The following is a 13,792-nucleotide window of genomic DNA, read 5'->3' on the forward strand; positions in this document are numbered from 1 at the left end:
TTCATTAAAATCTCGAGTTCAAATAATTTGACAATCTCCATATTACGTATAAGAAAAAGTAAAAAAAAATCAAGAGAAGCTATAAAAAATATAATTTTTTCGCACTTTTAATAGGCAGTTAAAATAATTTTGGGAATATTTATCATATAGGAAACTAATTTATAGAATTTCAGGAAAGAAAATTGTATAATATTGGGAAATGTATTGTAAAATATAGATTAATACGACAAAAGTCATATTTCACATATTTCATAGACACAATATTTTGTTTTATAATGTGTTACTTTTGATCTGCGAATACATCGGTGTCTATAATATGTCAGTTCTGTTATCAGATGAGACCCCAAAATTTTTGATGGAGCCTTGCCTGCATAACACTATTGAATACTATATTCTTTTTTACAATGTTGTGTCACATTACACAATATCTATACTTATAATAAAGATGTGTACGTGCCTGTTGGTACTATACAAGCCAGACCGTCTGAACTGTAACTACCAAATTTGGTACGTGTATAACTTGGATGTCGGGAATATGCATTTCGGATCGAATTTTTTTTTAAATTTTAAAATATAAGTTTATTAAAAATTAACTTTAATTTTGGCGTTTGTTCGCGATAACGTCCAAAAATATTATTGTACAAAATTCAAGTTTACATCATTTTAAAATTTAAAAAAAAATCATCCTTTTAATGATGATAATAGGTTTAACTACTGATAATAGCTGTGCAAAATTTTTCTGAATGTTGGTAATTTTTTAAAGATATTTTTGCATAATTTCCAGTAATAGATTTTATTGTTTCCCCGAAATTAAAATAATTTTTATTAATTCATTTTTGTTTAATTGCGAGCTTTTTTTCCCATGTTGGAAAAAAGGATTCTATTTAATGTCTATGTAGTTTACGAGAGGAAGAAAAAAAAATAAAGTTATAATGCAGGGACTCCCAACGGGGGGGGGGGCATCTCAGAAATGAGGATGAGAAATTTCCGGTGTGGTGGCTGGTTGTCAACACACTTATGAGTACAGAAATGTTGGGGTCGGCTACCTCATATTGATGATGGAACGTGCTTCCCACGAAAAAAGTTGTGTGAAAAGGTTTTTTTTTTTTTTTTCCCTGATGCAAAATCTTCATATTTTTAAAAACTTTTTTTTTTAAATCTTGCTAGAGATTGTTTTTTCCTGACAAAAGGTAGCAATCTATAAAAGTGCTGTATATTGTCTTCTTATTTTTAAACCTATCACTGAGAATTCCTTATAAACTAATGGATCACATTTCGTTAGATTTTTCTGAAAACGTAGTTATACTTTTCTAGATTCTTGACATATGGCTATAACGCATACACAGCCGGCGACCAGGCATAGGGGTAGCGTGTCTTTTTCGTGATCTGAGCGTCCCGGGTTCGAGTCCCGGTTCGGGCATGGTTTTTCTTTTTCTGTGCTCTATCTGTGAGGTGTATGAATATGCCCCCCCCCCTTGTAAAAATGGGTTATGCAAGTGAATGTGGCGTAGGAAGTAACTAAGTCGTACTCTTGGCCGTAGTTGGCTCAACTAAAAAAACAAGAGACGCTCACTTGGCTTAAATCTCTGGCAGATAACTGTCAGCGGGCTTGTAAAGTTCCTTAAGTCACTACACAACGCATGCGCAAATATAGAGTTACTGTTATAGATACAAAATAGTTACAGTTATTAAATCTACTACGTTACAAAAATAGCTTATTTGATGCTCAAATAATTTATTACTACTTCCTTTCTTTTATCAACATATAATTTCGGAACTACTATGCAGTTCAATGTTTGCGATTTTAGATGTAGCATTCTTCTAACCAACGGAGTGGCAATACATTCACCATCCTTTTGCGATCACGTGATCATGTTTTTGTTTGATGTTCATGATTGGACTATTATCGTAAACGTCATATGATTAAATATTCACTGTACCGAAACTAGAGAAAACGTTTTACTATGAATGATTCGCCCGATAGTATGAATGCAGATTCTGGAAATGAAACTGATGAAAAAATAGGGAAATCTGCTGAATGTAGCGATATGTGTGACGAATTCTTAGACAGCGAAGATTTTCCATTTGATTTCGTTGATAATAACCATACTGGTTCAGAAGATGAAAATCCCGCATTTAATTTATCTTCTTGTACAGATGAGATCATTAAAGGTTTAGACAGTATAAGCTGCTCTTCTATTGAGCATGGTGTCGGCAATGTCCATGAACCACCAGACCTCGACGATGAATGCAATTCACATATAAACGACGAAATTCAATCGTGCGACTTTGTTGATAATGTTTCATCCAACATGGGAGATGTGAATTCTCATTTAAAAGGCGTTGATATAGTTTTGGACAGCATTAGTGATGCCAATGCTGCATCATTAGAACAAAATGATAATGAAAAAGTTGGTGAAGGTGAAACAATCCCTTCTGATATTCCTAATGGAAGAGCAACAGTATTATCTTCAAAAGACCAAAAAAGCAATCATGCTGCTAAACATACAGTATATAGTAAAAAGAAACTCAAAAAAATATTACATGCGCTTGAAACTGGTGATTCTGATCTTCTCAAGAATGCTGCTATATCTAGAGGTGGCTTGTTAAATGATGAAATTCGTAAAAAAGTCTGGCCCAAACTTGTAGGTGTTGATTTGATAGAGACTTCTCCTCGTCCCTCTTTAAAGGAAATAGAAGCTCATCCTTATTATGGGCAAGTTGTACTTGATGTGAATCGATCTCTTAAACGCTTTCCACCAAGTATTAAAGAGGCTCAAAGGTTAACAATGCTTGATCAGCTTGTGTTCCTAATTATGAGAGTTCTCTGTCGACACCCAGATATGCACTATTATCAAGGCTATCATGATATTTGTGTTACATTCCTTTTGGTATTGGGCGAAGAAACTGCTTTCCATGTTGTAGAAAAGCTTTCTCGAACTCATTTAAATGTCTTTATGGAGAAAAACATGGAGCCTACAGTTCATCTTCTAGAATATATGTATGTTTTAATTGGAAAAGAGGACCCACAACTTAAAAATTTTTTGTTAAAGTCAGAAGTAGGTGTGATATATTGTCTGAGTTGGCTTATAACTTGGTTTGGCCATGTGTTAAATGATTATGACAATGTTGTCAGATTGTTTGACTTTTTCATAGTTTCACATCCTTGGATGCCAGTTTATCTAACAACAGCTATCGTGCTTCACAGGAAACTGGAAATCTTAAAACAAGATTGTGAAATGGCCTCTGTGCATTCTCTTTTAAGTCAAATTCCTGATGACTTACCTTTTGAAGAACTGATTAATCATTCCCTCAACCTGTTTGAAAGTTATGAACCAAAACTCCTTGCAAAAGAACACCCATATGTAAAAAAGAATCAGTTAAAACCAAAGAAAGGATGGGGAATATTTCAGACTGTATCAAGAACAATAAAATCTGCTGTACCTGCAAATAATATCACTTTACCTGTAGTTATAGCAGCAGCTGTTCTTGTAACTGCAATTCTATATCAAGCCTATAAATATTAAATATTATTTTGAAAATTAAGTGATCAGCTAGTTCACAATTTATGTGCAATGGAATTTTCTGTATATAAAATTTTATATATATATAAAATCTGTATATTTAAATCAAATTTATTTCTAATCATTATGTGGAAATGATGAAATACTTTTGCTGATTTATTAAATTATTATTGATGAGAAATTTAAATTGGTTGAATGTATTAGTATTTATGAAATGCTTTTGGATCTTTTTCTTTTTGTAAAAATTTCAAATTCCATGATGATTATAAAAAATGATTTTTCAAAGTGTTGTCTTCATTTTTTAAAAATCTTTGTCAACATTGCGTGTTAATTACAAACTAATTACTTTTTAACATTTTTATATTTGCAATTAACACAGCTGTAAATGTTGTTTGAAGTTTATATATATATATATATATATATATATATATATATATATTCTAGCTATTTAAGTATTTAAAGAAAGGATGATGTACAAACTCGATTTTTTTTTTCCTTGCTATTTTATGAATATTTTCTTTTGAATTCTCTCAAGCCAATTTTGTCAATACTCAAGCCATTCAAGTTCTGTATTAATCGACTAATTTCTATTTCAATAATGGTTACAGGAGGTAAAACAAGTTATCTCTAAGGATGCCTTCACTTTACATCCTGAGTTCTTTATTTGAAAAAGAAACTGGACCCAAAACAGCCCATTAGTATAGGATTCTGGTATCTGAAAACTGGTATCTGGTATTTAATTAAGGGTATCTGAAAAGTCATTGTTCAACTCTAAGCAATTAATGCACAATTAGTAACCTCTTTATACTGTTAAAAATCAATCAATAATACTGTAAGCTCTTAAAAATGAATTTTTACTTTAATTTAAGCATTACTGTCACCTCACTTTGTTTTTGTTTGTTTTTTTGAAAAAAAAATAATTGCTATGAAAAAACTTAATTACTATTGTGAATCAATAGACTGCTCTAGAACATCCCTTCTTTTGACTTGTTGCAACACCAGACCAACATGACTTTCTGAATTAAATTTGTTGAACAATACTTCCTTTCTCTTTACTTCTAATTTTATTAATATATTGCATAACATTCCTTAATTGTCTTTTCTAATTTTTTAAAAGAACTCCATTGGGTGGTAGGAGTGAGATAAAATAGCTCCTGCGGACCAACAGGCAGAAGTCCAACCTTCCCGGAGGTAATGGCACCCCTCTTCTATTTGATCTTGTCTCCAAGGCTTTTGGAAGACTCTAATCTTTTGCACTAGCACTGTATGCATAGACACAACAACAAAAAAAGAACTCCATTGGTATTGAAATATAATGCTACTCCACTTAACATCTACAAGGTTACAGAGGTTTAAGACTTTAGAGTTCATGCACATTTGCTTCTATAAAACATAATTAACTAGTAGATTTTTTTTATTTCTGAAGTATATATAATTAAAACTACTTTATGATTAAAAGATTTGAAAATAATGAAAATTTTCAATATTGTACTTTTTCATTTATAATTTTTCAGCTGGTGTAGCCTTGTAGTTTATTTAATCTTGATGATTTCTTTTTCATTTAAAAATATTATTCTTTATTTTAAAATAATTTCTTTAAAAAGGCATGTAAAATAATTCCATGTTTAGATTTTTTTCCTTTTTAGAAATTTTGATTGAATGCAGTAATTATCTAGTTAGATATTCAATATTTTTAAATTTTCTGACAATTTGCATGTTTAGGTTTCAAAGTCTACTTTTGGAATTTCTGAATTCCATAGTTTTTCAGTTAAAAATCCATAGCAATCTTATTTTAGTTTTCTTCCTTGGACTTTCTGGATTCCATACTTTTTCAATTAAAAATCCATAACAACCTTATTTTAACTTTCTTTCTTGGAATTTCTGAATTTCATATTTTTCCTATTAAAAATCCATAAGCTTATTTTAGCTCCCTTTCTTAAGATATTCAAATAGCCCTAGTCTTGCTTCAAACAAGACATTAATATAACTAAACCAAACCAAATTCTTAAGATATTCTTTGAATTCTTATGCTTTTTATTTTTCATTTATACTTTTCTTTCAGAAGTGTGGATTTTAAATTAAATTAATAATTGAGTCCCCTTTTTAAAAAGAAGTAATATTTTCACATATTTGATTTAATCCACTATTATAAACTTTAGAGTATATAGAAATTTTTCTCTTGAGCTTTAGAATGTTAAAGATGAATATTATATTATACACCTGCAACAAATTCCTATTGAAAGCTTTTTATTTAAACATGATAATTTTTATTCACAAAGAAAAATGAAGTTTTGGGCTTTTTCTTATAAATAAAAGTATGTTGATATTTTCTTTTTGGAGATATGCAAGTTGAATTTTCTCAACTTTTTATTAATTTTTAATTTTAAAAGATAAATTTTTCAAAATTTTCATAGAGATGAGATAAAATAAATGTATATTCATTTATATTTGTCAATGTAAAAATTTTAATTATGACTATTTGGCTTTTTTCAAAACGTTTCATAGAGATTACTTTAATTAAAAAGGGTTATTGTTACAGAGTGATTTATAAAATAGATTTATTAAGTCAGCAGAAAACTATTTAATAAAAATTTATTAATACTGTTTGTAAAACAAAAGTAAGTGCTATATGCCAGACAATTGAAATGTCAGATAGGAGTGTATTCAGAATGAGAAATTTAGATGATATATTTTTCTCTTCCAAATAAAATTAACTTTTTGCAATGAGATATATGTTGCAAGAAATTTTGTAAAAGAAAAACATATTGCTATAATTTTCTTCTGTATAGAAATGAATTATTGAATTAATTTATATATATCATGAGAAATGTTTAGCATTTCTGCTTCGTATGATAACGTTATAAAAAAAATGAATGAATCTAAACAATTTTATTAAACAAGTTTGTATCATAAAAGATGCCTTTCTATATTGAAGAAAAGAACCTTTTAGAAAGAGAAAACCAATTGAAAGAAAGTTATACTGAAAGACTCGCATAACTAATATATTCCATATAAATAATTTAGAAAAAGTAAAGTTTGTTCTGATTAATTAATCTTGACACTCAGTATTTCAAAATCTATCTGTGCCATGGATGCCTTAATCATTAATATTGGACAACAGGACAAAGTTCGTTTAAAAATACATAAAATTCAGATAATAGATGGCTTTTGATCTGAACATAGAATCTTTATTCTAATTTACTTTTCTATATCCTAACAGTACTACAATCTGATCAAGAAGTGATACATGACTGAAATTTGAGAATAGTTTTGTGATATTTGCAATAATTTTTATTTGATTTGCTATAAGGATTAAATATGTTAAACAATAATGTCAGAAGGATCAGTTTAAACAGAGAGGAGTGCAGATTGCCTTGCATTTCTAAAGTTCCTACACTACTGATAAGTTTTGCTTGAGTAAGATAGTTCCTTTTTCTTTGTCTTAATCGGAACATACATACATTTGAATACAATGCGATATATACATATGTTAAGTTCATCAGTCCAAGGCAAAGTTGAATCATTAAATCTCATTGTGTTTGCAGACGACTAGTGCTGCCTACATAGTTCTAGTCATATTCAAAATTTATGGGATATTATCTGATTTTTGTTTTGTTTATATATAATTTGGTACTATTTGATAGAAGAGGATCTTCTTAAATGTTACAAAGTTTTAAATGCGATTTTCAAAGGCAATTTTAGCATCATTGATTCTTAATGAAATCAAGATTTGTCATTGAGTTATAACTTCCAGCATCACAATATTTTTCAAAAAGTAATATATTTGAATTTATCTAATTTTGTGACTATTCTGAAAGCTGTATTGCTTTCTCAATTATCACCACCTCTGCAGAAGGATCTTTTGCAAGACCGAAAGTAATAGAAACTTATAAGATCGAAAACAATAAAAATTTAACAATAGTCAAGAACGATTTATTTTTCGATATATATCTATCGCTCTGAATTAGCTAAAAAAAAAAAAAAAAAAACTCATATCATTATGCCACTCTAAAGTAGGCATAAAACACTTAAGAAAAAAGATCGTTTCTTACAAAAATCACATATTTTAACTGTCAGTAATTGAACTGTCAATAATTTTTTAATAAAATTATTTTTGTTATTTGATTCATTAATAATTTTTCCTGTGATTAAGGTAGAAAGAATAATAACTTATTAAAAATAATGTAACACATAAAATAATTATTGTTCACATGTATTTTTATGCGATACCATTTTAATAAATACCAAAATGCAATAAATTATTATTTTGTATGAAATTTCCCTATTTCAAAGTCCCTAAGTCAACATTGCAGCAGGTCCCACTTTTGTTCGTGCCGCTCTAGAGTAAAAACATTTAGTCATTGATAATAATATTTCATTAGAAAAGCAATTTATCTTGGAAAGATTTAATCTGCTTTTAGTAATTTCCTATGAATTGGATATTCAAACTATCAAAAGATTTATGTTGATGTTTTTTTTTCCTTTCCCCTCTATCAAGAGTATGTTTAAAGTTATGATGCACGCAATCAGAAAAAGAAATATTGATTGTCCTTAACAATGATGGTGATACATTTAGAATGCCAAACGGTTGAAAAATTACGGAATGGTAACATTATCTAACTAGTGGGAGTTATCTCTCCAAAACTTACTCGCATACGCTAATAAAGGTATTATCCAACGCAAAAAATTATGAACCTTATGTAAGGCAGATAACTGTTTGCATGGCATTGGCGCTCAATAAATACAAATTATTAACCTCTGGTGTTAAATTTAGTACTTTTAATGAATCTACCGTGTTATCCTTGGTAAGTTTTAAGGTAATCAATTCCTGGCATGCAATTGTATGTATCCAAAAATTGAATTTGTATTTAGACGTGTTTCATCTCCACTGATTGAACCAAAAATTTAATAAAGAATTACATTTTCAATCACAAACCAAATTTGATATATGGAAGTCCTTGCATTTTTGAGTTATCACGTTTACATGCTTCCGAAAGTTTAGACAGACAGACGTTTAACCTCTTGTTGGATTTGATTCTAAATTTTATGGTTGCCTACAATATATATTAAATTTGTGTACCAAATTTTATCCACAAGCTCTCTTTATTTTGTAGTTAACGTATACGTCCGGACTGACAGATTTCCTCTGACTAGATTTGTAACATTCCCAGTACTGATAAGACATTTACAGCCAGCTGTATCGTCGCTGTTACTTACTAAACTCCTCGAGATAGCCAGATGGTGGATCTTTTCACCTGAGTGGTCTCGCATCTGTTCATTAGCGACTACAGTGAAAGACCACAAGTGGGGATTCCTCGTCCAAGAGATATTGATAGTACCTTCAAAGAGAAAAGGGTGTCCAAACATCTGGATACTAAATGTTTCTCATTGTGAAAGGGCTATGATAACTCAGTGTTCCAGAATAGTCAGTTATGAAAGATGCATCACTAAAAGGACCGTCTCACGACCTATTGGTGTGCTGAGGGAGCATATTGCTGAACTCCGATCGGCCGAAATAGAGCTAAAATGACCAATGTAAATTAGGAGGTTGAAATTGTCGCCGAAATAAAGTGCAGAGTTTTTTTTTTTTTTTTTTTTTTTTTTTTTTTTTTTTAGGGAGAGGAGAAGAAATGAATTGCAGGCAGACTGTTGGACTACGAGTTCGGAGTCCGAGAACTACCCCTGGAGTGGTCGTGTTGACTAACAACCTGTGAGTTCCCTGTGGTGTTGTTTCTCCGTATTGATGGAGAACTGAATTTCAAGATAAACCTTCTACTTCGACTGTTGTGTCTCCTACTACAGGTGTAAATAACTATTTATTTAACCAAGATTAGAACAAGTTGTTCTTTTGTATATATAGCTCTGTAAAATAAAGAATTGTCTGGAAATTCTGCTTCATTATTTGATCAGTCTAGATCAAGACATTACAATTTCGTTCAAAATATATTAAAAATCTACAAATGTAGTGTAAAGATCATATATCAAATTTCATTCGTCTAGCTCAAAGCGTTTTTGAGTTATTTTTATCACAGACAGACAGATATAATGCCAATAATGTTTTTCGAACTCAGGGCGGTTTAAAACGTGGAGATTCGTCAAGATCTCAAGTTCGATTTTTTCGATACTTAATTTACTTTCTCATATATAATACATATACGGGAAAGTAAAAACAAAGTTTTGAATTTTAAATTCAGATTTCAATGCTTCAGATGTAACTAAGCAGGGATGAATATTATCCTTAGTAATAACTAAAAAAATTAAGAGTGTTTTGTGTGTTTTTTTAATATGATAATATCGATAGACCACTGTTCTATTTATAAATTGTGACCTGCATGATGCAGAAATGATTCAAAACGTTGTTCAGAAAAGGTCACTGAATATAGAGCTACCGAAATTGATAGGTATTTACTTACTGTGTAATAGCTGCTCACTAAAAACGAATATTTGAAAATGAATCAGAATTCTAACACTTTTCGTCAATAAATTTGGAAAATATTATTATATAAAAATTATCTATACGTCATTTCAACATTCTTTTCCCTATTTTAGTAACTATATTTATACTCAAATGCATTGCAACAATAGATATATTTTTATATGATATTATTGCTACCACATGATTAATAGAGATTTTAAAAATAAAATAAATATGAAAAATCAAGCCTAAAACATTAATATGTCACATTATTTCAGATTAGAGGTTGGAATCAAAATTTTTTAAAGATTTCTTGAGCATAATAATAACGATAAATATGTAATAACATCGGATAAATCGACAATTTCCTTTGGATTTTTTACAAAAGAGGCTTATGAAATGAAAATAAGTTAATGACACAAACACATGTGTGCTTTTGTTTTTCAATAGTTAAACAAAAGCTATTAGCTTTTACTTAATGTTCACCGAAAATTGGCAAATACATTTTATTTTGAGTAATTATAATTTTTTTTATGCTAATACAAAATTAAATTTCCATCGGATTGAATTTTTCACAACTTCTTATTATATATTTAAAATAGTTAGGGAAACCAAAGAACTTATCTTCTAGCTCTAATCACTGGTCCAGTTCCATAAATTTTTATTTCATACGAAGATTCGTGACTTCTTGATATATGCCATCAATAGTCGTTTGTCCCCAAATTTTCGATAGAAATTTAAAAAACATGAATTCACTACATTCTTTAAGGGGAGCAATGACGACAGAGGACCTCCAGTCCCAATTACCGTACCGATTTCGCCACTTTTTATTTTATTTGCAATCCTATGAAATGAAGATAGTCTTAAATGGTCTTCTGCTCCCATTCCAAACTTGAGCCTCCAAATTTGTAGTTATCGCAGAAAATTAATCTTGATATAATATTATACAACAGTTACGGTTTCACCCATTTTATTCACCAATTAATATTGCCCCTTAAGGGTATTATGGTTAAGCATTCAAAATGCTTTATTTTTATTATGCAAAAATAATTTAAAATAATACTTTCAAAATTGGTTGACACATTAATGCTATTTATATCATCTATAGGCGGCTAATCTAGATTAATTATTAATACAATATTCTTACAGCGCATTACTAAAAATATTTTACAATTTATTAAAAAAAAATTCTCTAATATGTCCTGAATCAGTTGAAAATTTCGAACCTTCCTTTGAAGTTTCATTATAAAAGAATTATCACTAGTAATCTCCACCCACTATTCAACAGTCTCTTATTTGGTCAATTTATCCAGCATGGATTTCATTGTTTCGTAGCGAAAAGACAAATTAGTATGAGCGGTCTCCCCCAAACTTTCTCGCATATTTTCCAATAAAGATGTTAACCCCAGAGAACACTTTGCAAGGCGTACAATTGTTACGAAATATTAACTTTTGACATGAATGTAGCAATTTTACTGAATCTATCGTGTCATTCTTGGCGAGTTATTTGGCGATTAATCCCTGGAAGGCGCTAGTAGTATACGAAAATCAAATTTATATTTTAGATACATTTTCCTCCACGGATTGAAACAAAAATTTGGTACAAATCTGTTCTTGTAGTCCAAATGCCCATACCAAATTTGATATATTTAAGTCTTTGCGTTTTTGAATTATCGCGTTTACTTATTTCTGAAAGTACAGATCGACAGACAGCCAACCCATTGTTTAATTTGGCTGACAAGTGTCTATACTATAGATGTTAAATTTGTGTACCGAATTTTATTTATCTAGCTCTCTTAGTTTTGTAATTATCGCATTAACTTATATTCGAACAGCTGGACAGACGGACTTTCTCCGAACAGATTTTACTTAAAATTTAATAGAAGTTTGCAAATTGAAGATAGTATACCAAATTTCAACCTTCTAACGCAAAGAGTTTTTGAGTTATCTTTGTTACAGACAGACGGACGTTTTTCAAACACTAAGAGAGTTGTTTTGGAAATTCAGGGAGCTCTAAAACCTGGAGAGTCTCGAGTTCGACTTCTCTGACAATTATTATACTTTCTCTGTACTACATATGGAGAAAGTAAAAATTTCAACAGTTACAATACAAATAACTAATAATGGGTTCATCATTAACATTCAAAATCTAGGTTGTCTGCTTTTTTTCTCTCCTTGATTTGTGCTTTGTTGGAGCACTATTCATATAAACTCTTTAATATTAGAACTTTCTTTTCTGTTTTCCAATCAATGAAAATGTATGGCAATATTAAATCTAAATCATTTGATTGCTATTCATTCAAATCTTCCAATAATTATTGTTTTTTCTAACAGTATAGATTATTAACTAATCTATACTGTTTACCAAGGAGGGGGCGGGGTAACACGAGACATTTTTTTTTTTTAAATTCTTCTCCTAAATGTGCTTTTTAAAATCGAAATAAATGCATTAATTTTTCGCTTTTGCAATCGAGATCATACTCCTTCGTCGTTTATAGGTTTCTGTCAACGTCGAATTTTTAACAGTAATCTGCATTTGGTGAACTATTCTGCAATAATGAAATTCTGCTTTTATAAATAAAATAATTTATTTTGGAACGTTAAATAAATATATAAAGTAAAGATTCTATACTACATATCGGAACCCCCCCCCCCATTTTTTTAAATTCACTTACAAGCAATGTGCACTTCATGCTTTAGACATTAGATATGTGATTTTTTTTAAAGCAATAAATCGATTTTTTTTAAATATCGACAGATGTCTTAAATATGAAAACAAATTTTAAAAGCAAACATTCACTTTTAAATATTAAACATTTCACCTTTAAAAGCAAACATTAACATTTAAATATGTAATTAATCGTACTAAAGGGAATCAACTTTATAACAGGTTAATTATAATGCATTTATTAACTTTGAAAAAAGAATCAAGCATTAGAATTAAGAGTAAGAATAATTAAAGTAAGATAAGTTCTGTAGTCTTTTTCAAAAATACTCACATCTTAAGATATATATATTTGGGATATGGATCCTATTGCAGCTAGGTATGCATTATTTGTTTTTTATACAGTATGGATTTTAATTTTTGTTACCCATTTTTAATGTTAATTAGTGAAAGGCTTTCATCTCATTTATTCAAATAAAAATAACCTTTACAGCATAAGAATATTCGAAGCATTTTTTAAAAAAAATAAATTTCGAATAAATATAAATATTTACTTGACTATTGTACTTAAATTGTATTTCAATTTTACTGACTTCCATAAATTATTATTTAGTTCTACTTTGAGATCAATTTAAATGAGCAATACAGAATTCCTTTAGTTTTTAAACAAATTGTCAACAGCTTCTTTTTATTCCAATGAGTTGCGATGGCCATGTGATAGAGTCTCGATTTTAGAAGTTCATGGATTCCAGACCTGATAAATTCATCGAAATATCCTTCTGTAGGTGTGGTGGGAAAATTTGGAGAGAAGGCAGTAGTTCCTATTTTGCCGTTGTTATCTGATCTAAGGGGGCAGAGCTAAAATATAATTTCAATACATGTGCTTCAAGTTCTTGGAAACCAAAATACCTTATTTTTTATTACCTCACTATTTTAATCATATTATTTTTAAAATAAAATATATAATTTTACTTGAATTTCTTAAATTTCGATAAAAATGCAGACTACCTGCATCAGTTTACAGATCAGCTACTGATACAGCTTGGTTACGGATCTTTGCTGGTTAAGCCAATATTCAATTTCATTTATATAAATGGTCACAAGAAATTGTATTTCTGTTATGAAAGAAGAGATACTTCCTCAGTTGAAAGAACTTTTCAACTAAGAAAATAAATGTAGAAAAATTAT

At 29.6% G+C, this 13,792-nt stretch overlaps 1 protein-coding gene across 1 annotated transcript; it reads left to right on the plus strand.

Moving 5' to 3' along the window:
• The first annotated feature begins 1,860 nt into the window (after positions 1-1,860).
• LOC129981626 (TBC1 domain family member 20-like) lies at positions 1,861-3,759 on the plus strand. Its single transcript, XM_056092546.1, has one exon. The coding sequence runs from the start codon at positions 1,965-1,967 to the stop codon at positions 3,525-3,527; it is 1,563 nt and encodes a 520-aa protein (XP_055948521.1). The 5' UTR covers positions 1,861-1,964; the 3' UTR covers positions 3,528-3,759.
• The last annotated feature ends 10,033 nt before the right edge of the window (positions 3,760-13,792 follow it).

The sequence above is a fragment of the Argiope bruennichi genome, chromosome 1, assembly GCF_947563725.1.
Source record: "Argiope bruennichi chromosome 1, qqArgBrue1.1, whole genome shotgun sequence".
Lineage (NCBI taxonomy): Eukaryota > Metazoa > Arthropoda > Arachnida > Araneae > Araneidae > Argiope > Argiope bruennichi.